General features: G+C 39.2%; 1 protein-coding gene across 2 annotated transcripts in view; it reads left to right on the forward strand.

The window, feature by feature from the left end:
- HSPBAP1 (HSPB1 associated protein 1) overlaps positions 1-23,686 on the forward strand; it is a 95,789-nt gene that overhangs the window by 49,786 nt on the left and 22,317 nt on the right. For both annotated transcript variants that reach the window (XM_032216040.1, XM_032216049.1), the window contains 2 exons: positions 10,739-10,929; positions 21,002-21,138. In XM_032216040.1, the coding sequence (XP_032071931.1) occupies positions 10,739-10,929; positions 21,002-21,138 (328 nt within the window). The remainder of the gene's footprint in view (positions 1-10,738; positions 10,930-21,001; positions 21,139-23,686) is intronic.

Here is a 23,686-nt window from a genome sequence, read left to right on the forward strand (position 1 = left end):
CCCTCCCCAGGAGGCTTTCCTGAAGCTTGTGGAGGGCAAAAATGGCTTCCCTCGGCCCTCTGGAAGGCTGAAAAAGAGCTGGGGAGCTGAAAGCTCGCATGCTGGCAAATATGGCTTTTTGGGTATTGGAATGTAGATTTATCTTGTCTAATCAGTTGGCCATGGTGTTATTATCCAGATTTGCTAACATAGCTTGGTTAATATTTTGACTAGTTCTTCTGCTGCTCCTTGCCATATTTCAGTGGGTGTTATATTAGTTCCTGTAGCCTTCCAACTTGGTAATGAGAGAGTGCTGATCTAGCATCATCTTTCAATACAAGAGGTTCTTGTAAATAAGGAATATTTTCTAAGGTATCTTGGATGTTGACATCTCTACTGTATAGTGTTCCAATATAAACGGTCCATCTTCCTTAGATCTTTTCTTAATTGGTTACCATCTGTCTACCGGCATCCTTTGGCATACTAATGTTATCCTCCTATGTATGCAGTACAATGCAATGAGCCATGTGCAGATCTGTACATTGGGGAAACAATACAACCACTTCATAAACTGGCACAACAGAGAAGAACAAACCCACCAGGACAAGATTCAATAGTCCATCTACATTTAAAAGACAAAGTCCACTCTTTTGAAGACAGCAAAGTCCACATTTTGGACAGAGAGCACTGCTGGTTTGAAAGAGGGGTCATGGAGATCATCTATGTCAAAACTGAACAGCCCTTTCTCAACAGAGGGGGAGGGATATGACATCATCTATTTCCAGTCTACAACAAGTCATTTCAACAGTTCCAAGAAAGCTCCACAACCATTTCCGCTACTCGGTTGACCCTGACCACACAGATAAACCTCCAGGTCGCCTCAACAACTCCCTAAAATAATGCAAATGACCAGCTGTCTGCAAGGAATATAAATCTTTCCATTCCCCACCATCTAGGGAGAGATGAAGAAGCTTCTTGAAGGAGAAGCTAAACAATGTCTAAGAAAAAACAGAAAGTCCAGTTGCCTCTTGAAAAGGCACCTTTGGGACAACTGTGACCTGGATGACTGATAATCTCCATAGACATATTCCGAAAGATACAATACAATAGCAGAGTTGGAAGGGACCTTGGAGGTCTTCTAGTCCAGCCCCCTGCCTAGGCAGAAAACCCTATACTGTTTCAGACAAATGGCTATCCAACATCTTCTTAAAGACTTGCAGTGTTGGGGCATTCACAACTTCTGGGGGCAAGCTGTTCCACTGATTAGTTGTTCTAACTGCCAGGAAATTTCTCCTCAGTTCTAAGTTGCTTCTCTCCTTGATTAGTTTCCACCCATTGCTTCTTGTTCTACCCTTAGGTGCCTTGGAAAATAGTTTGACTCCCTCTTCTTTGTGGCAACCCCTGAGATATTGGAACACTGCTATCATGTCTCCCCTAGTCCTTCTTTCTATTAAACTAGACATACCCAGTCCCTGCAACCGTTCTTCATATGTTTTAGTCTCCACTCCCCTAATCATCTTTGTTCTCTACACTCTTTCTAGAGTCTCCACATCTTTTCTACATCGTGGAGACCAAAACTGAATGTAGTATTCCAAGTGTGGCTTTACCAAGGCATTATAAAGTGATATTAACACTTCATGTGATCTTGATTCTATTCCTCTGTTTATGCAGCCTAGAACTGTGTTGGTTTTTTTGGCAGCTGCTGCACACTGCTGGCTCATATTTAAATGGTTGTCCACTAGGACTCCAAGATACCTTTCACAGTTACTACTGTTGAGCAAGGTACCACCTATACTGTACCTGTGCATTTTGCTTTTGTTGCCTAAATGTAGAGCCTTACTCTTTTCACCATTGAATTTCATTTTATTAGATAGTGCCCAATGTTCAAGTTTGTCAAGATCCTTCTGTATCTTTAGCCTATCTTCTGGAGTGTTGGCTATTCCTGCCAGCTTGGTGTCATCTGCAAATTTGATGAGTTCCCCATTTATTCCCTCATCCAAATCATTGATGAAGATGTTGAAGAGTACTGGGCCCAAAACAGAGCCTTGGGGTACTCCACTGCATACTTCCCTCCATGAAGATGCAGTTCCATTGAGGACTACACATTGAGTGTGGTTGGTCAGCCAGTTACGAATCCATCTCGTGGTGGTGCTGTCTAACCCACATTCTTCTACTTTATCTAGTAGTAGGTTATGGTCTACTTTATCAAATGCCTTACTGAAGTCCAAATAAACTATATCGATGGCATTCCTCTGGTCCACTAATTTTGTCACATTATCAAAGAATGCAATAAGATTAGTCTGGCATGATCTGTTTTTGACAAACCCATGTTGGCTTTTGGCTATTACTTTGTTTGCTTCTAGGTGTTCGCTAATTCGTTGCTTGATTATCTTTTCCAGAGTCTTTCCTGGTATTGAGGTCAGGTTGATAGATCTGTAGTTTCCTGGATCTGTTTTTTCCCTTTTTTGAAGATGGGAACCACATCAGCTCTTTTCCAGTCCCCGGTGCTCAAGGATCTCTGAAAGATATAGTTCAGTGGTTCTGAGATCTCATCTGCCAGTTCCTTCAGAACCCTGGGGTATAATCCATCCGGTCCTGGTGATTTGAACTCGTCTAGGGTAGACAGGTGCTCACTTACCATTTTCTTCCCTATTTCAATGTGTTCCTAATCTTATTTTTGTGGTGCTGTTTTTGATAGGTTGGACTGTTTTATCCCTTTGTGTAAAGACAGGTGTAAAACATGAGTTAAATAGTTCTGCTTTCTCCCTGTTGCTTGTCACCTCCTTGCCACTTTCTCCCAGCAATGGACCAATTGTTTCCTTAACTTTTTTCTTGTTTTTAACATGTTGGAAGAAGCTTTTTTTGTTATTTTTTTACTTTTGTAGCAAGCCTTTCTTCATTGTGAGCCTTAGCTTTCCTCACTTCATCTTTACATGCTCGGACTATTTGCTGATATTCTGCTTTAGTTATGCCCCCCCCTTTCCACTTTTTATACTTACCTTTTTTGTCTTTCAATTTGTCAGAGAGTTCTTTATGCAGCCATGCTGGTTTCTTTTGGGAACTGTTATTTTTCTTCTTCATTGGTATTGTGCTAGACTGGGCTTTTGTAATCTCATTTTTCAAAATTTCCCAAGCTTTTTGAGTTGTTTTCCCCTTGAGGATTCTCATCCATGGAATTTTTCTCTCTAAGTTTATTGAAATTAGCTCTCTTAAAGTCCAAGACTCTAGTTTCACTTTGTTCTACTACATGTGTTTGCATAATGTTGAATTCAAATATTGCATGGTCACTTGCCCCCAGGGTTCCTGTGGCTTCAACTCTTTCTATCATTTCCTCTCTGTTAGTGAGAATTAAGTCCAATATGGCTGATCACCTTGTTCCCTTCTCTACTTTTTGGGAAACAAAGTTGTCTGCTAGGTTTTTTAGGAACCTGTTGGATCTTCCACTTGGTGCAGAGTTTGTTTCCCAGTTGATGTCAGGGTAGTTAAAATCCCCCACTACTATTGTGGTGTGCTTCCTACATACCTGAATTAGCTGACTAGCAAAAAGTTCATCTACTTCCTCTGCTTGGTTGGGTGGCCTGTAGTATAGATCTATGGCAATGTCATTCCCCCCCCCCAAGCTTTAATATTGACCCAAATGCATTCAAGATAGTTCTCATCCTTGTTGTGCTCTATTTCTGTAGAGAAGTAATTATTTATTATATATAGTGCAACTCCACCTCCTGTCAGCCTCTGCTTTGCTGCTGCTTTGGCTGCCATTGAAATGGAGAGCGGGGGCATGGTATTTGGGAAGGGAATCATTATGTGCTGGAAGAAGATTCTAGACGCTGATCTGACCATCTTACTGCGCATGTGGAGGAAGGGAGTTTCCTGCCAAGGTTAACTCTCCAGCATTCCATCCTGGTGATGTTTTTTGAAGATATCTCCCACCTGACTGTTGGGTGAATTATAATTGGACTATGGACTGGGGTGCCAAGGGGAGGGGATTGAATTATACATGATATTCTTTGCTTTCGCACCTAATTAACCAGATTCAGCTTAGCTTCGCAACTGTTCATTTGTAATTAGTAAAAGTACACTTAATTTCAAACAAATGGAGTTGAGTGGTTTCTTTCCTGGTTATTAAATGAAGTCACACTTGACAAGCGGGGTCCATTTCAATTCCCTTGTGGGAGATGCGATGGCCCAGGTAATCAACCTTCACCTGATGAAATTCGCACTTGGACAATTTGGCGTAGAGTTCCGCCGCCTGGAGTTTTTTCAGAACTGTGCGAACAAGTTTCACGTGTTCTTCACGTGTTTCCGTGTAAATAAGGATATCGTCTAAATAGACCATTACGGCTTTTTAAAGATGGTCATGTAAAACCTCATTAATTAACTGCACGAAGACTGCTGGTGCCCCCTGGAGGCCAAATGGCATTACCTGAAATTGGAAACAACCAAGAGGTCAGTTGAAAGCAGTTTTCCATTCATCCCCCTCTTTAATTCTGACTCTATACTACGCTTCCCTTAGGTCCAATTTAGTGAAAATTCGGCCCTTCCCCAGTTGGGCCAGCATGTCCTTCATCAGTGGTAAGGGGTACAGGTTCTGAGCAGAGATGCAGTTTAAATTTTTGAAGTTCACACATAATCTGAAGGAGCCATCTTTCTTTTCCCTGAACAATACTGGAGCTGCTACCTTGGGCCTTGCTGGCTCAATGAAGCCCCATTCCAAGTTTTTATCAATAAATTTCCTCATTTCCTCCATCTCCCTAGGGGTCATGGAATATATTTGGGGCTTTGGAGGCTTTACTCCAGGTAAAATATCAATGGTGCAATCAATGGGTCTGTGAAGGGGTAATTTATCAGAAGATTTTTCACTAAAAACATCCTTGAGGTCCCAATATTTCCTTGGTATTCATTCCTCCCCCTCAATCTTCTCCTGCCCCCTGGATGCCAGTGAGGGGGTAGTAGTATCAGAGGCTGGAGCTTCATCTTTTCCCTCTGGGGGTGTGGTTGTTCGAATCCGCAACCACCCCTCCCTCCAGTTTAGGAGGGGGTTCCATCTACGGAGCCAGGGGAGTCCCAGAATAAGGGGCCAGTCCATGCCAGGCACTACAATAAAAGTTATTAGCTCTTGGTGGGTACCCATCCACATCTTGATGGGTTCAGTGGAAAAATGAGCAGGACCGCCTCCCGCAATAGAGCCATCTATTTGGCAAAAAGCAATAGGGATTTTTAAAGTCTTTAGTTTCAAGCCCAGCTTCTCAACCATTTCAGGGCTTATCATGCAATGGGAACACCCAGAATCTAACAGGGCCAGAAGTTTTTCTGTTGCGCCAGAAGAGGACACTCTAAGCTCAATTGGGATAAGCATAGGGCCAGAGCGGGAACTTACCCAGCAATGAGAATTTTCATCATCAGTGTTGTCAGACGAGCTGGGACTTTCGTCTCCCTCCTCTGGCTCGAAGCGTCGAGAAACATTTTCAGCAACGAAGGCGGCCTCCTTCCTCTTTCCTGGAGCCTTTTCAGGTTTCCTTTCCCTCCGGGGGTGGTGGAGCAGGTTGGGTCAGCTTGACGTGGCAATTCACAGCATGATGCCCCTCCTTTCCATCTCTCTCTCTCTAATTCGGCGTTCACTCCATGCCTCTTCAAGGAGCCTCATGGCGTGGGAGATTTTGTAGTCTTCCTCTCCAGAGCCACTCCAGTCAGCCGCTGGCTTTTTCTTTGGCCTCCTTCTCGTGACTCCAGCTTGTAATTCCTCAGGTTCCTCTTTCTTTCCCACACCCCAGGTCCATCTGGGACGGACGGCAGGTTCTTCCACTCTCAGTTCGGCTAGTCTTTCTGTTAGAGATGGTCCTGCCGTTGCACCCAAGTCTTCCTCTTGGTCACTTTCATGCAAAGACATTTTCTTTTCTTTCTATGAAGGCACCCCCCTCGGTAGTTGTTCGCTCCGGGTTGGGTGCGAGGTGAGATTCAGCTTATTGTCAAGTGCGACTTCATTTAATAACCAGGAAAGAAACCACTCAACTCCATTTGTTTGAAATTAAGTGTACTTTTACTAATTACAAATGAACAGTTGCGAAGCTAAGCTGAATCTGATTAATTAGGCGCGAAAGCAAAGAATATCATGTATAATTCAATCCCCTCCCCTGGTACCCCAGCCCATAGTCCAATTATAATTCACCCAACAGTCAGGTGGGAGATATCTTCAAAAAACATCACCAGGATGGAATGCTGGACAGTTAACCTTGGCGGGAAACTCCCTTCCTCCACATGCGCAGTAAGATGGTTAGATCAGCGTCTAGAATCTTCCTCCAGCACATAATGATTCCCTTCCCAAATACCATGCCCCCCCCCCATCCCCGTTTCAATGACAGCTGAAGCAGCAGCAAAGCAAAGGCTATCTCCTCTTTTATTTGGCCTATTTCTTTTAAATAATTTAAATCCTTCTAGCTGTATGTTCCATTTTTCGGTTTCATCCCACCAAGTTTCTGTAATGGCAACAATATCGTATCTGCCCTCTTTTACTTGAATTTCTAATTCGCCCTGTTTATTCCTCATACTCTGTGCATCGGTGTATAGACATTTGAGTCCATTTTGATTGACCCTGTGTTTACTTTCTACATAACCTGTGTTATGCCTGACTGCCCCTATTTTCTTGCCACTTGTATGATTCATGCACATGGTATGGCACTCACTATTAAATGCTTGGTTTTGTTTGACAGCGGGAGTGATAATCTTACCCGCACAAACATCTGTGTTACATGCACTGATACCCCTATGAATTTTAGATTGCTGGGGACAAAAATGTTCTGTATCAATTAATTCTCTGTTCCCGTCCCCACTGTTCAGTTTAAATGTTTATCCAGAAAATCTGTGAATTTAATGCCAAGTAACTCAGTCCCTTTCTTGGATGGGTGAAAACCATCTCTTTTGTACAGTTTTTCATTGGACGAGCTGCAGACATCATGACTAATAAAACCAAAGTCTTCCCTTTTACACCACTCCTTTAACCACACATTAAACTCTGCTACACACTGGACCTTCCCTTTTTTCCCCTTATATACTGGTAAAACCTCTGAAAAGATAAGCCTACAACCTATACTACTAAGTTCATACCCCAAGCTCTGGAAATCATTCTTCACAGAAAGTACATCTTTTTGGGACAGATCATTTGTGCCAAGATGTATAATAGTATCAGCATCACAGTCCTTACTTGCATTCTTGACTATCTTAAGAATACGCCTCTTGTCTCTGCTGGCAGTAACACCTGGCAGACACCTGACCTCTTTTAAAACCTCCATATCCTTTCCTAAATTTACATCCCTTATGATTGAATCACCAACCAGAAGGTGACTTCTCTTTTTGCATACCTTGCTCTTCTCATGCAACTGATACCTGGTTCCCTATTTTGCCTTTCCAAAGTAAGTTCTTCATTTTGGACCATGATCCCGTGCTTATTTGAGTCATCATTATCACAACTACCTTGACCTGTCTCTTTAGTATCCCCATTGGGGTGAGCAAGGGCGCTATATCTGTTATGCTGGGTCACAGCAAAAGCTTTGTGTTTATGGTTCACAGCTCTCACCCTGCCAGATCCCACGGTTGTCCAGACTGCTCTTCTCCTGCAGGATCTTTGCGGGGGGGGGGGGGGGGGGGGAAATAGCATGGCATCTCCGTAGAGTGGAATGGCCCAATTGGACACCTAATTTCTGCTTGGAGAGCACACAGATTAGAGATTCTAGATAGGTTATCTGTCTATGTAGACTAGTAATTTGTTTACAAAGGGGACAGTATCCAAATTTGAAAAGAGTACTGCGAAAGACAGGTGCAAGACAGCTATTATATTGAACTAAACCGGTCATTTTGAAATAAATAAAATCACAATTTCAAGCGCACTAATCCAGAGTGTATTATTACTATTTTGGTTTATGGACATATGATTCGCGCACCATTAGATCCTCAACTCGACCTCAGTAGCATGTGGAGTGCCATCCGCCTGAGGGGTCCATCATCCGGCAGTATATTGTCATTCATTTTATCTTTTCTATCATGTGATTTTCTTAGGGGTGGGTTGCCTTCCCTGCACAATAAATTGATATCTTTGCCATTGACACTAAGATGATCATCTGCTTCTGGTGTCTTCCTATAATTACGCTGCTCAATATAGGCGCCTGCTTAGTTGAAGGATGATCTTCACACCTTGGGTGACACTCCTGGGAATAAATACTCCTAGTGCACAATCCAGGATTCATTTTTGATTCCCCCTCCAGGAACACCCACCACTCACCACCATAGCACAGCAGGTCTTGGGTGGGATAAACATCCTAAAGATTATCACAGTGGTTCTCAACCTGTGGTCCATGGACCCCTAGGGGGGTGCAATGTCATCATAGGGGGTCTTGAAAACCTGAAGAAATGTTACGATTTAAATATTCAGATACATCTTGGGGGGGGGGGTCCATGTCCACAAAAGGTATTTAAATCCATGGGTGAAGAAAAACTAGAGAACTACTGCATTATCAAAGAAAGAGTTTGTTAATGTCTCAATGTCCCCAAGAATTAAATACACTATACTATCATCTACATCTATATAGCCTTACTTTTCTTTAAAAATGTATTATTGGGAGTAAAGCTCTTTCCTAAATGAACAATGAAATCTATTTTGTGGAGTAAAATGGCAAAAAAGTAGTGGTACTTAATACTTTTATGGGGGAATGATTACTTTTTTAGTGGTAACCTACTGAATTTTCATCTAAACTGTAGGAAAAAAGCATTAAAAATGTTTATTTGGAACATCATAGGCTGACTCCCAGACTATATATGCACAACATTTTCTTCTCTCTTATGAATCCTGTCTAGGAGAAAAGACGGAAGAATACCTGGCTATTTATTTTCAGTGAGAATTTCAGTCCCCAAAAGCTCAAATACTGACTGGTTTGAAAGCCTACAGATTCAACACCTGTTAAAAGCCAGCCATACTAAATGTCTCCACTTGTGAGCTGAACAAAACAGTTTTTGCTGATGAATATAGGAAAGAGAAATGTTTCTGGGGAATATTTGAGGAACCTGCTGCTTGTAATCCAAAGTGAACTCTAGACCCTTGGTTTAAAAAATGCCATTGCATAAAACAAATGCATTAATTCATCCATATGAGGTTAAGTCACGATGGCTCCGCTGATCCTCCAGCTTTTTATTTCATTTCCCTTTCTCAGAAAAATGCAACAGGCAGTCTGAGTGTGAAAGATATCTAATTCTGGCATTATATAAATGCAAGAAATAAAAATGTAATTCAGTCCTTCTGATATGCCAGCAAGGCTCAAAAGGTTCTGGCTTGTAATCCTGGAAGACAGCTGTTAATCCATGCCAACAACACCAGCCAAGATGGATCAGAGATTGACTTAGTAGAAGGCAACAACCTTGTGTTTCTATGGACTAAGACCTAAGCTTCTTGGCTGGAAAGGAAACATTTCAGGGATTTTAACAGAGGCCCATATCCAAAGAGCCTCACAACTAGGAAATCAGCATCTTCGAATGGTAAATGAAGAGAATTTTGAAAGCAATTGAAAACAAGGCATAGACTCTAGGGCAGGGGGGAATTCTACCAGTTCGGACTGGTTCGGGTGACTATTGGATGGGGGTGAACCGGTTCACTCCAACTTTCAGCTGGGCCTGCCTGCCCACCCCTGCACTATACTCACCTATATTCCCTTTTCTGAAGCCCAGCTGATTGGTGCAGCAGTGGATTGCCATGCCTCAGCTGTTTTCCTCCAAAGCAGTAATGCAGAAGTAATTTCTCTGTGAACTGTGCATGTGTGCAAAGCATGTGTTCAGTGAACCGGTTGTTAAACCAGTAGGATCCCACCCCTGCTCTAGGGCTAAAACAAAGTTCTCACTGAGGATGCTTAAGCAATTCTCTAAATCTTGACAGATGTCTACACATTAGTGGCACTGGGGAAGCTCAGTGTTCCCCATCACTTAAATCAGGGCTCTCCAAACTTGACAACTTTAAGACTTGTGGAATTCAACTCCCAGGATTCCCCAGCCAGACAATTCTGAGAGTTGAACTCCACAAGTTTTAAAGTTCTCACGTTTAGAGAGGCCTGACTTAAATGATGGTGGACTTGGGCACATTCATTGATCATGCACCAAAATCTAAGCCCAAATTAGCTTGGATCCTGAAACAAATGTGCAACTATTGGAAGATCGGATTGCTGTTCTTACAGCTACAGACAGGGTAACCAATTACTGACTCTAAGAAGGCAGTTCTTTTTTTCCTACTGGCACTCTGTGTTTTCAGTGACTATTTATGAAGTACATAAAGCAAGCAGCAAGTTTTTGGTTATTTGCTCCTCTAGATTCCATTTATATATCAGTAAGGGTCCACACGAAGCCCTGATGAGATTTGGTGGCAACATTATGAAAAATTCAGAAACTCCAAAAGGGACAAACATTTATTGAAAGAATTAGATATAGTTTAAAGGCAAATGCAAAACCTCATCTACAGACTTAGGCACAAGAAAGGCTCCCAGCAGTAAAAAAAAAAAAAAAAAAAAAAAAAGTTACGCATGAACATTGTCATATATGCTGCATCTTCGGCTGAAACATCTATAAACTGCTGTAATTTCATTTGTGGTTTTTATATTGCATTTAACCAGCAGTCTAAGGCTGAGAGAGAAAGTTATTGCTTTCTCTCCTAAAGTGCTTTGCTTCATATCTATCTTTTATTATTGGTGTTGTGTTTAATGTGCATGTAATGTTGTCTCTTCTGATACAGCTACGGCTCCTCTCTTCGAAACGGAGTGTGCATATGCAGAGGCTACACTTGATGATTTTCTGGCCTGGAGCAGAAGACAGCAGCCTTGTCCTTCTGGACCATTCAGTAGTTATGATTTGTGTAAATACTGGATGTATGCTGACTATAAGTATATCGATAGGCTATTTGAAGACAAGCCAGAACATTTTCAGGTACATTTATTTTCCTTTGTCCTTTATTTATCTCATCAAAATGATGGGGCGATTCAGGAAATCCTAATTACTATAGAACTTTTTTTTCTGCTGTACTGAAAAAATAGTGTGCTGTGGAGGGTTTTTAAAAACATTTTATTTTATATTTTTAAATATTTAATTTATTGAAATGAATATTTAATTGCATTTCTAGTTTTCTTCCCAGAGATTGGAGCACTGTACAGTACATACAGTATGAGCTTTACCAGTTCTGTTATCATAGAATCACAGAGTTAACAAAATTCATATAGGCCGCAGTCTAATTTTCTGCTTGAATATGAAATTTGAAGGCAATACTTCCCCAGTAAATGGCTATCTACCCTTGGCTTGGGCATCTTCATTTGGAAGAGCTGCCATCTTTCTGAAGAATGTATTTTATTGTCAAACTTCTTACCAAAATTCTTACCCTCAAGAATTCCTTCTGGTTTCCACATTTCTGAAATTCTAGACAATATCCTTCTGTAACTTATTCGCATTAGATCTAGCCTACCTTCTGTTACCTTCTGCAGAAAACCTTTCAAGGATCTTGAAAAGGACTATCACATCCAACCAGTGTCTTCCTGCTGGACACACTCACTTCCTTTATACATTCCTAAAAGCACTTGTCTTCCCTAATCATTAATAATCATTCCTTTCTTCTGAATTCAGTTCAGTTAGCTATAATGGTCTTCATACAGTATTGCTTCCAGAATTGAATGCAGTGTCAAAATAGTCCTGTGAAGATTATTAGGCAGAAAGGCAATAATTAAGTCAAGGTCATTCAGTGACCTTCTTTACCTGATTTTGACCAGCTCTTCCATCCTGACTATGAATTAATCACTATATATTTAAATGTCACAAACATATGCTTTGTATCCTTACAGTACCCTTTAAATATGTTTACCTAATAGCAATAGCAGTTAGACTTATATACCGCTTCATAGGGCTTTCAGCCCTCTCTAAGCGGTTTACAGAGCCAGCACATTGCCCCCACAGTCTGGATCCTCATTTCACCCACCTTGGAAGGATGGAAGGCTGAGTCAACCTTGAGCCGGTGAGATTTGAACCGCTGAACTGCAGATAACAGTCAGCTGAAGTGGCCTGCAGTACTGCACCCTAACCACTACGCCACCTCGGCTACTTGATTCTCCCTCTCCCAAGCTGTAGGATAACAACACTGGCTTATCTTATTGGGCTGTTAGAAAGAATTCTGATACATTCAATACAAAGTAGATAAGCTATTCAATTAAACATTACATGTATAAATAAAACTAGGTTGAACACTATATGTTCAACTATAGACTATACCAACCCAATGTAGATAAGCAGAAAATAAGTTGAAGTAGTAACAGACATTATCTTCTAAGCTCAAAAATGCACAAGAATGTTGTCTATAGCCAGGAAATAAAGAGAAACTCTGCTGCTTGGGTGAAAGACTTTGATAGATCTAGACAAAATAATAAAAGAGAATAAATTTCACACTGAGAACAAACAAGACTATGGTTTTCCCACTCATAACATAGGACTATGAAAGCGGAACCATCAAAAATGATGAAGAAATATTATGAGCCTTTGAGTTGGATGGTTAGAGAAAATTGGTTGAGAATTTCTTGAGAAAAAATAGATGAAGTAAACCCAGACTTCTCACTGGAAGCACTAATAATGAAACTGAAGTTTATTTTGGACTTCCGATGAGAAGGAACGAGTCATTGGAGAGACTGATGCTTGGGAAATTCAAAGGCTACAAAAAAAAGGCAATGGAAAATAAGGAAACTAGATTAATAGCAATAGCACTTACGCTTATATCAGTGGTGGGTTTCAAAAATTGTTCGAACCTACTCTGTGGGTGTGGCCTCCTTTGTGGGAGTGGCTTGCCGCCTATGTGACCGGATATGAAGATGCCAATGACACTTGTCAGAACCACCTTAAATTACCTCACACAAAGCACTGGCATGCATGAGAATATGATGTAAACTTGTTTTTTAAAAGGCATCTTTGGTTTGCGTTAAAACAACTTCAACACACGCAATGTTCTGATTGCACCACAAACGCAGTAGTCATCCTTACCTTTCACAGAGGCACTGAGTTTTATAAATATGAGCATGATAATGTAGAATAATCATATCCAAGGACCAGTGGTGGGTTTCAAAAAATTTTGGAACCTCTTCTGTAGGTGTGGCCTGCTTTCCAGGTCCATCCAGGTCTACCGGTTCGGTAGATTTGACGAACCGGTTCTACCGAATAGGTGCGAACTGGTAGGAACCCACCTCTGGCTTATATACCGCTTCACAGTGCTTTACAGCCCTCTCTAAGTGGTTTACAGAGTCTGCATATTGCCCCCAACAATCTGGGTCCTCATGATACAAATGTGAGCTATCAAACATTCAGAAAAGAGACTGTTGATAGGCAGCACTGGCAAGATAACATGAAGAGTCAAAGCAACTGAATGACTGAACAATGACAACAACCAAGAGAACAACAGACAGAATGGCAACAGGAGTGAAACATTTCCTGTTCCTCTTTTCTCCCATGTAGCAAAAGCATGTTTTAAAAATGCCTGTATGTTGTAATCTGATTTGGTCACAACATGAGCAAGCTTTTTAAAAAAAAATCTGGTTGAGATACTGAGTATTATTAATGCCATTAAATTAGCTGAGAAATTTGCTTCCACTGGTAACTTGTCTATTCTAAATTTTCATACTGATCTGCTGCTCTGCATCTAGTTTTTATTTATGTGTTTTTCTAAGGTGACTTGAAGGGTACAAGAAGGCCATTTTACCTATTTTTTTGTTCATCATAATTAATTGAGCCATTTAGAAGTTGTTTGAAACTTAGATTGCACTGTTTATCATTTACAGTTATGTGGCTTAAGGTAATGATTCTATTATTTTAACGGGCAAACAATATCTCATGTCATCCAGAATTTTTGTTGTTGTTTTTGTTGTTAACTTGATATCACATTACAAACTTCTGACCGATAAATCAAAGGCAAGATAAATGTGTACAGCTTAAATAGAAATGAGAGCTCTTAAAGTGACATATGGGTATATTAGCTCTGTTGTAAGTGGTAAGCAAAATAAATGTAATTCAGAAGTAATGTGCCATCTGTTATGGTTGGGATACTTACAAACTGCATTTGTTTCAGCTGCTGATCTTTTTTCTTGCAAGAAAAGAGAATGCAACCCATTGTGCCAGAATTTCAGTACTTACCAATTCCTTTTCAGTTCATGGGATAAAAACTATTTTTCCCATAATCTGTCAGATATTTATTGAAGCTGTTATACTTTTTTAAAAATTGTTTTTTTTTTCTTTTTTAATCTAATATTGATTATGTTCTTTCTCTTTGTTCTCAAGTTTCAACAGAACGCAGAAACCAGTTAGGTGTGAGATTAAAGTGTGAAGATGGTTATTACCGTTAACTTTATCCCGAAATACTTGTATTGGATTTAAAATTTTATGGCTGTGGAAAGCTGGAAGAGCAATTTTTCCTTTGAGGTTTCTTGAAGCTTCTGACAAATGTTTGCAATAGTCTTTTGTATTTCTTTCTTGTAGATCAAGTAATAAATATCCTGCTGTTACCTCATTAGTGGGCAGCTTAGCATTTACCTGCGTGGTTCTCCAGTGTGGAGTCTCAGAAAAATAGATACAATCTTATAAGTTAAAACTGCTTTATAGAAAATCAGGATACATTAAATGTTGCAAAGGTTTATCTCTGAAGCTGGAGGAAGAAAGCTAAGAGAAAGAATTTAGGAGGAATAGTAGGGTTTTATATATCATATGCCATGCATATGTAGATATAGTGCTTCATACTGAAGAAAGTCCTTTGCTAATACCATAAAATCTATATAGTATTGAATGTGAAGCAGTATTAAAAGGTTAAGCCCTGGAAGAAAAAGTATTTCTGGAATCTGGGCCATTCTCTGAAGAAACAGATCTTGTTTTCACAGGCCATTTTGTTTTCTACAAAACAGAAAACCAAAGGCCACAAGAATTATCATTTCATGAAAGAACAATCTTCACTTTTTTCTTCCTTCTTCCACCTTCAATGCATTCTTTTTTGGAAGAGAAATAAATGTCATGAAGAAATCAAAATGCTGTAGAAACTACAAAAAGCAAAATATACCAAAGACTCAGTATTATCTACTGTTATATTTGCTGCATACTTCCTTGTGTGGAATGCAGTTGTGGTGTATAAGCCATCATGTTTGACAACATTCCAAAAAGAAATTAAGAGGGAGGCGGGGCTGATGTCGCTATAACACGACGTGCAATCTTGGGGCTCCAGGATAGCTGTTGATATCTCTGCTGCTGGATGTTCCTTTTTGGACCTAAACCGTCCCATAGAGATGGTGATAGAGAAGGGCACGTCCTGCTGATCTCAGGTGCATCGCAAAGCCCCTGATTGATCCAGGAGAAGTTCTTTTTTCCAGCTACAAGAGAAGCAGCCATTGAGGCTGCACAAGGTTGGGACAGCCCCCTGCAACGGAAGCAGAGCAGGAGAAAGAGTGCGTCAAAATGGTAAGAAAAAAATTACTATTGGAAAAGAGAATACCCAAAAAGACTTAGAGCAAAATTAAATTTTTTTTTTTTTTTCCTATATTATTATAAAATATTTTATTCAATTTTCACATTCCATTTGCAATCATTTATATACAGGGTATTTACTATAAGAAAAGAAAAAAAAGAAAAAGAAAAAAGGGAATAAAACGAACAAGTAAAAAGGAAACACAACTCATCATTCACAACCCCACCTAACCCTTGCATCCTCCATACACCCCATCTACCCCCTCCAACTTTCCTTTCTCCCTCTAACACTCCCCTCCTACTTCCCTTTCCCCTCAAACCTTCCTTCCCCCCTTACTCCCCAGACACCCTCCTTACATTACTCCTTACATTCCCCTTACTCCTTCCTTACTCCTCCCTCTTCCTTCCCTCTACCTCCCTCCTTGGTGTATGCCTTTATTCGAATGTTGTTTGATCTGATAAAAGTAAAATGAACCAAGGAAAATAATAATAATAATAATAATAATAATAAAAAAAAAGGGGACCACCGTATATAAATACATTCTTGTTCTTATTAAGACTATGTTAAGACCCCCCCACCCCACCCCCCACAATCCCCATCCCTAATCCTCCCGACTTCCCAGGGCCCACACCTGGCACTACCTTCTATCTAAAATATCTTGTATACATATGAATTAAAAAAATAAAAGTAATATATCAAAAAAAAAAAAAAAGAAAGAAAAGCAGAGAAAGAAAAAAAAAAAGGAAAAAAAGAAAAGAGAAAAGAGAAAAAAGAAAAAAAGAAACCACTCTTTGTGTTGATCTCAGCCCCCCATCTTTATCTATGCTTAAATAGTATAAATCATTCTATCTATATTTTATTCTCATCTCTTACTTCTTTGCTATTTACCCCGACCTTCTGTAGGCTCTCCCGTTCCCTTCCTAAACCTCATGATCCCTTCCAATAAGATTTAAGCAGCGTGATTCATGCCATATATTCAAATATAACTTTACAGACAAGTAATCAAACTTTCCCTTCTAGTAAAATTTAAACAGCGTAAATGATCTTTCTTTACCCCTTTTTCAAACAGTAATTCAAAATAATCTAACCAGATTTCCCCTTCTTAGTAAAGTTAAGCAGCGTAGATCAGATATTACTTTACACAGGAATCAATTTCTATCTTAAGATAATTCCAACCGACTTCCCCTTCTAATAGGATTTAAATAACTTAGTTCATTCCACATGTATTTTACCCTCATCCCCCACTTGTCTGATATTTACCACTATCAAATTTATACTACCATTTGTTTAAAATATAACTCAGAGCGATTTGTAGCATGAATCATTCCACATATTCCAATAATACTTTCAGCAAGAATCAGTTAACCTTCTATTTTAAGGTAGTCGCTTCTAACAAAGTTTAAACAACATAAATCATTCCGCATTCTTTTTACAGTTATCTTAAAATAATCCCAAGCGGCTTCCTGTTCTAATAAGCTTTAAACAACGTAAATTTTGCCCTCTTCCCTTGCTTGTCTGATATTTACCACAAATAACGTAGTTCATTCCACATGCATTTTACCCTCATCTCTTGCTTGTCTAGTATTTACCACTATCAAATTTATACTAACGTTTATTTGAAGAGTAACTCAGAACTATTACAACCAACTTTCCCTTCAAATAAAAGTTAAATAGCATGGATCATATTCAAATAATACTTTCAGCAAGAGTCAATTAACCTTCTATTTTGAAATAGTCCCATCTAACAAAGTTTAAACAACATAGATCATTCCGCATTCTTTTAACCACTATCAAATTTATGCTAACGTTACTTTAGAATCTAGCTCAAAGTAGTTTCACCCAGCTTTCCCTTCTGATAAAAATTAGTCCACTTTTTCTACCGGAGAGAGGTCTCAAACCCCCATTCAGTCCTCAACTTTAGGAAGTCTTTTGAAGTATCTAAATTCTCGATCTGCGTTCTTCTGCTTCTCCGAGGGAGGAGGGGCTGCCCCCTCCATCTTGCAGCCGCATGGCCAGCCGTTTGCTTTCTCCTTCCGCTTGTCTCTCCTCTCTTCCAAGCGCGTCAGGAAGTCCCGCCTTCAGAATCCTAGAATAGAAATCTTGAGCCTCCGAAACAGAGTTAAGACGAAATCTTTGATTCTCAAATGTAACCGTGATGCCGGCAGGGGCCTCCCATCTGTATCGAATCTGTTGACTCCTAAGCTCTTTAGTTAAAAAAGTATATTCCCTTCTTGCTTTCAACATGTGGAAAGGTATATCTTTGAAGACAATCACGTCTTGGTCATCAACTCGGAGACTGTTATTATAAAACTTTTGCACAATCGCGTTTCTAGATTCTTTTGTAGAGAAATGTATAATTATGTCCCTCGGGAGCTGTCGCTGTTCCGCTATCAATGAGTTCTGGCGATAGATTTTCCGAATCTGCCAATCAAAGTTAAGTCCCGGGCTTCCCAGCGCATGGCTGAAGGCTTCAGCAAAGGTCTGTTTCAAATTCTCTTGTTCCTTTTCACGGAATCCTCTGACTCTTATTGAAAATGCCTTCCTATCAAAATTTAGCATCATAAGCTGTTCTTCGTTATTTCTAATTTTTTCTTGTAAAATTTGAATATTGGTAGTCAAATTAAAATTAGCCTTCTCCAGACTTTCCAATTTGTTCTCTATTTCAGCAGAGTAATCTGACAGGGCAGACACGGCTGCAAACGTATTCGCCTTCATTTGATTAACTTTAGATTTTAGATCATCATAAAGTTGCAATACAAATTCCTTAAGTTCTTGCTTAAAGGCATTAAAGATTTTAAAGAGATATTCCTGTGTTAAAACTTCTCCAGTAGAGGGCGTAGGAGACAAAGGCTGTGTTTCCAATAAAGATTCTTTACATTCTTTAAACACATTTGTAGCAAGACGCTTCTTTGACTTGGGTGGCATAATAGATAAGCAAGTAAGCAGAGCTTCGCTCCCCTCTATTTCCAAAGAAGAAGAGTTTATTTTGTTAAGGAGCGGTCTGCAAGAAGATAACACCGGCTGAGTACATCAATCATCCACGGAGAGAAATCACCATTTTAAGGTCTGTTTAGACAAAGAAGTCTCTAAGACGAATGGTGCTGGTATTTACGATAGTAATGAAAGCATAAATCTCACAGGGGTGGGACCCGCCCGTATCAATTCTAGCTTGAGAAAACTTTATTTTGTCCTGGGGGGGGCTAGCCTGTCTGGGGCTGCCAAAAAAAAAAAGGGCAGCTGAGAAGAAATGGCTGGAGATAAACGCTCCGCTTCGGCTGGATCTAATCTCTTTCCACAGCCAAAAAAGAAAAAAGGCTGTGGCTTACGAATAGACCCTAGCCTACGGAGCTATCCTCCCTGCCCCTTTCTTAGCCAAAAAGGGGTGCTATCTATGATCTTAATTAGATATACAAACCAGATCTCTGAGGAGCTCGGTGGAGCCCTCCTCGGCAACAGGCCACGCCCCCAGGAAGTCCCGAGCAAAATTAAAATTGAAGACAGAAGAGAGCAAGCGGCAGATTAAGCCTGTATTAAAATTAAAGTGTTATCTTTCTTTCCCCAACTTCGTTTTCTTTTATTGGATGGAATTCTTACAAATGCCTCTTACTTTTTAAATTCGACTGGTCTCTTTTTTCCTCCTTCTATTTTTCCTCACTTTTTGTATCTGTGGAGCAAGAATCTCTTTTTGCAATGTTCTGGTGGATTTTACTTTTTAAACATTTTTTTCTCTCAAGTTCGGAACAAAGAGAAGGGTAAAAGCAGAAGAAAAAGAAGTAACACTGCCACCTAGAGGCTGGAGGCTTGGAAACACTAATTCTTATGAACATTTGACATATTTTATATCTCAAAAATAGCATGCTTCACATAAAAAGGATGTAATGAATGTTTAATAATTATAATAATTGTATACATATATATTAGATTGATGATATGAATAATGGAATGTGCTGAAATGAGTCAGTTGACATGAAATTAGAGAACAAGAAGATAAACAATTTTATAGGATATGGGATTTATTTTATCTGTGGTTAGATTTTTAAAAAACATGGAATTGAAAATTATTAGAGAATATTACCAATACAAAAATAATAGAATGATTTTAAATAGGATATAAAAATACTTTACTATTGAATATATTGAAGATGATGTAATGAATTATGATAACATAAATAAACCCATATTTAGAATACCTGGTTTAAAATGAAGAAATAATAGTGAAAGTCAAATAAATGAAGCACTATAATAATAATGTATATAAATATATCTGATTGACTTTGTGACTTTATATAAAGTTTAAGTGATGATTATTGAGAGGATGCACAAAAATCTTGTAAACAATTGACACACTGTACATAATGGAAGATGTTTTTATGTTATATGTCTTGTTTGTCTATGTTTGTTTAAAAATAAAAACTTTTTTTAAAAAACAAAAAAACAAAAAGAAATTAAGAGAAAAGTTACGAAGTTGTTGTTGATTTGTATACAGCTAATAATTAATCACAACTACAGAGCTAACCAAGAATAGATGGCATTAATGATGTCCTTATGGTTGAAGAAATTGGTGTTGATACACTTAGCAAATTGGAATGACTTTTTCCTTATTGGTTTCCTTTCATTTTTCAAAATTAATTTCAGGAGATTCTGGACATATGCCACTATTAATTCCCCCAAACAAACAACATTATAGAATAATATTTCTTAGATTTGCTGTACATTTAGCAAAAGATGTATACTGATATGTTATAAAGTGAAAGAAGAGGTAATTTGAAAAAAACTAGTGGTAGAACCTTTTTTCCAAGTTTATCCAAGTAAAATAATTATAGTGGACTACAAGCACCTGGGTTGATTCTTCATTTCACATGCTTTGTACCTGGAGGGTTCTTAACTATCTTTAAAGAACTTTTCTGAATGAACCTTGACTATAGGTATCCTCAGCCACTCACATTCAACAGTACCTAAGGAGGGAGAGATTAAAAACAGGAAGATAACATATGTTACATCATGATCCAAATCCCACCACTTTTATATAGATTTTAATATCACATATGTACAAAAGGGATGAAATTTAAATTGTGCTACATCTATTATCCATGATACCCACCCACACACGTGCCCGAGAACAATATTAGAACAGTCAAACATGTATTGTAATGTTACAACACAAGTACCACCATAGTAATTGCGCATAGACTTATATACTGCTTCACAGTGCTTTACAGCCCTCTCTAAGCAGTTTACAGAATCAGCATATTGCCCCGAACAATCTGGGTCCTCATTTTATCGACCTCTGAGTCAGTGAGAAATGAACTACTGAACTGCTGGCAGCCAGCAGTCAGCAGAAGTAACCTGCAGTACTGCATTCTAACCACTGTGCCACACAGCTCTAATGATGTTAACTATATTGATTGTCTGGATTGCTATAGAATATGCATTAGATGATGTCCAAGCCAAACTTTTGTCCATTGTAGCTGAAGTCTGCTAAATGTGATTTTGTAAAATCAAGGTTTTATTATATTACCTTTACAACAGGACATTAGATGGTCTGATTTTGGATTTCCTGGAAGAAATGGAAAGGAGAGCACTTTGTGGATTGGCTCCACTGAAGCAAACACACCCTGTCATTTGGATTCCTATGGTTGCAACTTGGTGTTGCAGGTGCAAGGCAGGTAAGAAGGAATAGACACTTGTTCTCTTTACCACTCTGATAGAGGGATTCCTGATCTTTTGTTTTGTTTTTACTTTTAAACTGCTCTGATGTGCAGAGCTTTTTCATGGTACAAAGTGCCTAGGTTCATTATTAAGAAAGAAAAAATATTTTTAAATGAGAAAATTGGTATCAGTGTTACCGTATTTTTCAGAGTATAAGATTCACCAAAATGGCTGTGCATACCCTTTATGGAGGCTTTCAGAGAACTCCTGGGGGCTGGGGAGGGCAGAAATGAGCAATAAACGGGCTTTTTTTGTCGTTCCCCCCCCCATCCCCCAGCAGCACTCTATAAGCCTCCATAAGGCTATGCATGGAATTTTTTTGACAAAAATCATGCTTGTTTTCGTGGAAAACAGGCTGTTTTTGCTCATTTTTGCCCCCCTCCCCGAAGCACTCCGCAGCCCCTCCCCAAGGCTATTCATGCCTCTCTTTTTTTTTGAAAAAATTGCCCTGTTTTTGCGAAAAACATGCCATTTTTGGGAGGTTTGCAGAGTGCAAAAACTTTTTTCCCTTTGCAAAGCTCTTTAACTGATTGATGAGAATTACATTGATCAAATGCTGGGCAGCAGAAACAAAGTCTTAGGTGCTGCAGATTGTCAGTGATTTCCTTCTCCAGCGCATGGATAAATACACTTGGAAACATCTACCTACCTACCTACCTACCTACTCTTTCTCTCTCCTTACTTACCTATTGTATTTCTCTCTCTCCCTCTATCTACCTACCTACTCTCTCTCTCCCTATCTACTGTATTTCTCTCTCTATCTCTTTCTATTTCTCTATCTCTCTACCTACCTATACTCTCACTCTCTCCCTATCTACTGTATTTATCTATCTCTATTTCTCTCCCCCCTTTATCTACCTACCTACCTACTCTCTCTCCCTATCTACTGTATTTTTCTCTCTCTATCTCTTTCTATTTCTCTATCTCTCTACCTACCTATACTCTCACTCTCTCCCTATCTACTGTATTTATCTATCTCTATTTCTCTTCCCCCCTTTATCTACCTACCTACTCTCTCTACCTACTGTATTTCTCTCTCTCTCTATTTCTCTCTCCCTTTCTCTCTCTCCCTTTATCTACGTACCTACCTAGCTACCTACCTACCTACTCTCTCTCCCTACCTACCTACTGTATTTCTCTCTCTTTCTCTCCCTCTCTCTCTCTCTATCTACCTACCTACTTTTTTTTTAAAAAAAAGCCTCTTCAAAACCTTGTTGTGTCTTATGCTCTGGTGTGTCTTATACTCCGAAAAATACAGTAATTAAATCATTACATTAATGTCCATATAAAAATCTTACTACTTTTGAGACAAGTAGTTACAGTATGCTTATGTATAGGTATGTTCTCTCTTTCGCTTTCTCTCTCTCTCTCCCACCCTCCCCTTCCCTCCCTCCCTCTCCCTCCCTCCCTCCCTCTCTCTCTTCTCCACACACACAAATATATACTATGTATTCCTTTCTAGTATACAACTTATTCTTTAAAAATGTACTGATGCTGGGAATAATGCTGCTGCGTTTTTCTAGTTCCCTTCTGATTAGGCCACACTGAATCCATTCACAGGGGTTTCATGCATTGAAAGTTAAGACAGGCTATGCAGATAGGCTGTGCCAGCCAATGACAAGCAGAGTTGAGCATTTAAAAGTGGGGCACCATAGGAATAGTGTTTAGCTGTATGTACTACCCCGTACCACTTTACAGCACTCTCTGGCCGGTTTACAATGTAAAAGCATTATTTGCATATTGCTCCGAAACAGTCCGAGTCCTCATTATACAATCTAATGAACTTTATTTTTTCATTGTGATCATTCCTTTTCCTTGGCTTTCCTTTTTCTCAGGGGTTACACAACCTCAGGCTCCAGCATGGCTGAGAAACCCACCAAATTTTGCTGCTGACTTGCCATTTATAAGTCAAAAAAGAGAAACATATTAAACACATAGGGAGCAATCCTATTTCAAACATTTATTTTAAATTACATTCAGTTTTAGTCCCAATCATGTCACTTTGGAGGGGACGGGACTGTTGCCCCAAGAAGAATTGTGAAGATTGATATGGATATTGGCAATATGTAGCACTGAATAATTTGGATAATTTCCGTTGACCAACAGGAATATGGAAGATTGTATCCTTGTATTATTTTATTTTTAGGGCAGACATTCTCATTTTAGGTTATTCAGATTTTCCTTTTTCTGAGCATTTTCCACTTTGATTTTTTTTTAAAGGTTGACTAGAAATGTAATGCAGCATTCCATAGCAATATTAGAAATTACATTCCAAATCATTTTCTTTATTGGTGTGCACAGACTTTCTTTCAACTGAAATTTCTACTAAGATTTCTTTCTTACTTCATTGCCAATTGAGACTCTGCCAATGATCTGTGAAGTTGAGATTTCTTTCAAAGTGCACAACTTTACTTTTAATGTGTTGGATGTTGTTTACCATTTAACTACCCATTCCACAAAACCTTTTGGCTTTAATAAATATTTGGGAACATCCCTCCCTTGTGT

This window comes from Thamnophis elegans, chromosome 1 (assembly GCF_009769535.1).
Source record: "Thamnophis elegans isolate rThaEle1 chromosome 1, rThaEle1.pri, whole genome shotgun sequence".
In the NCBI taxonomy this organism is placed as follows: Eukaryota; Metazoa; Chordata; class Lepidosauria; order Squamata; family Colubridae; genus Thamnophis; species Thamnophis elegans.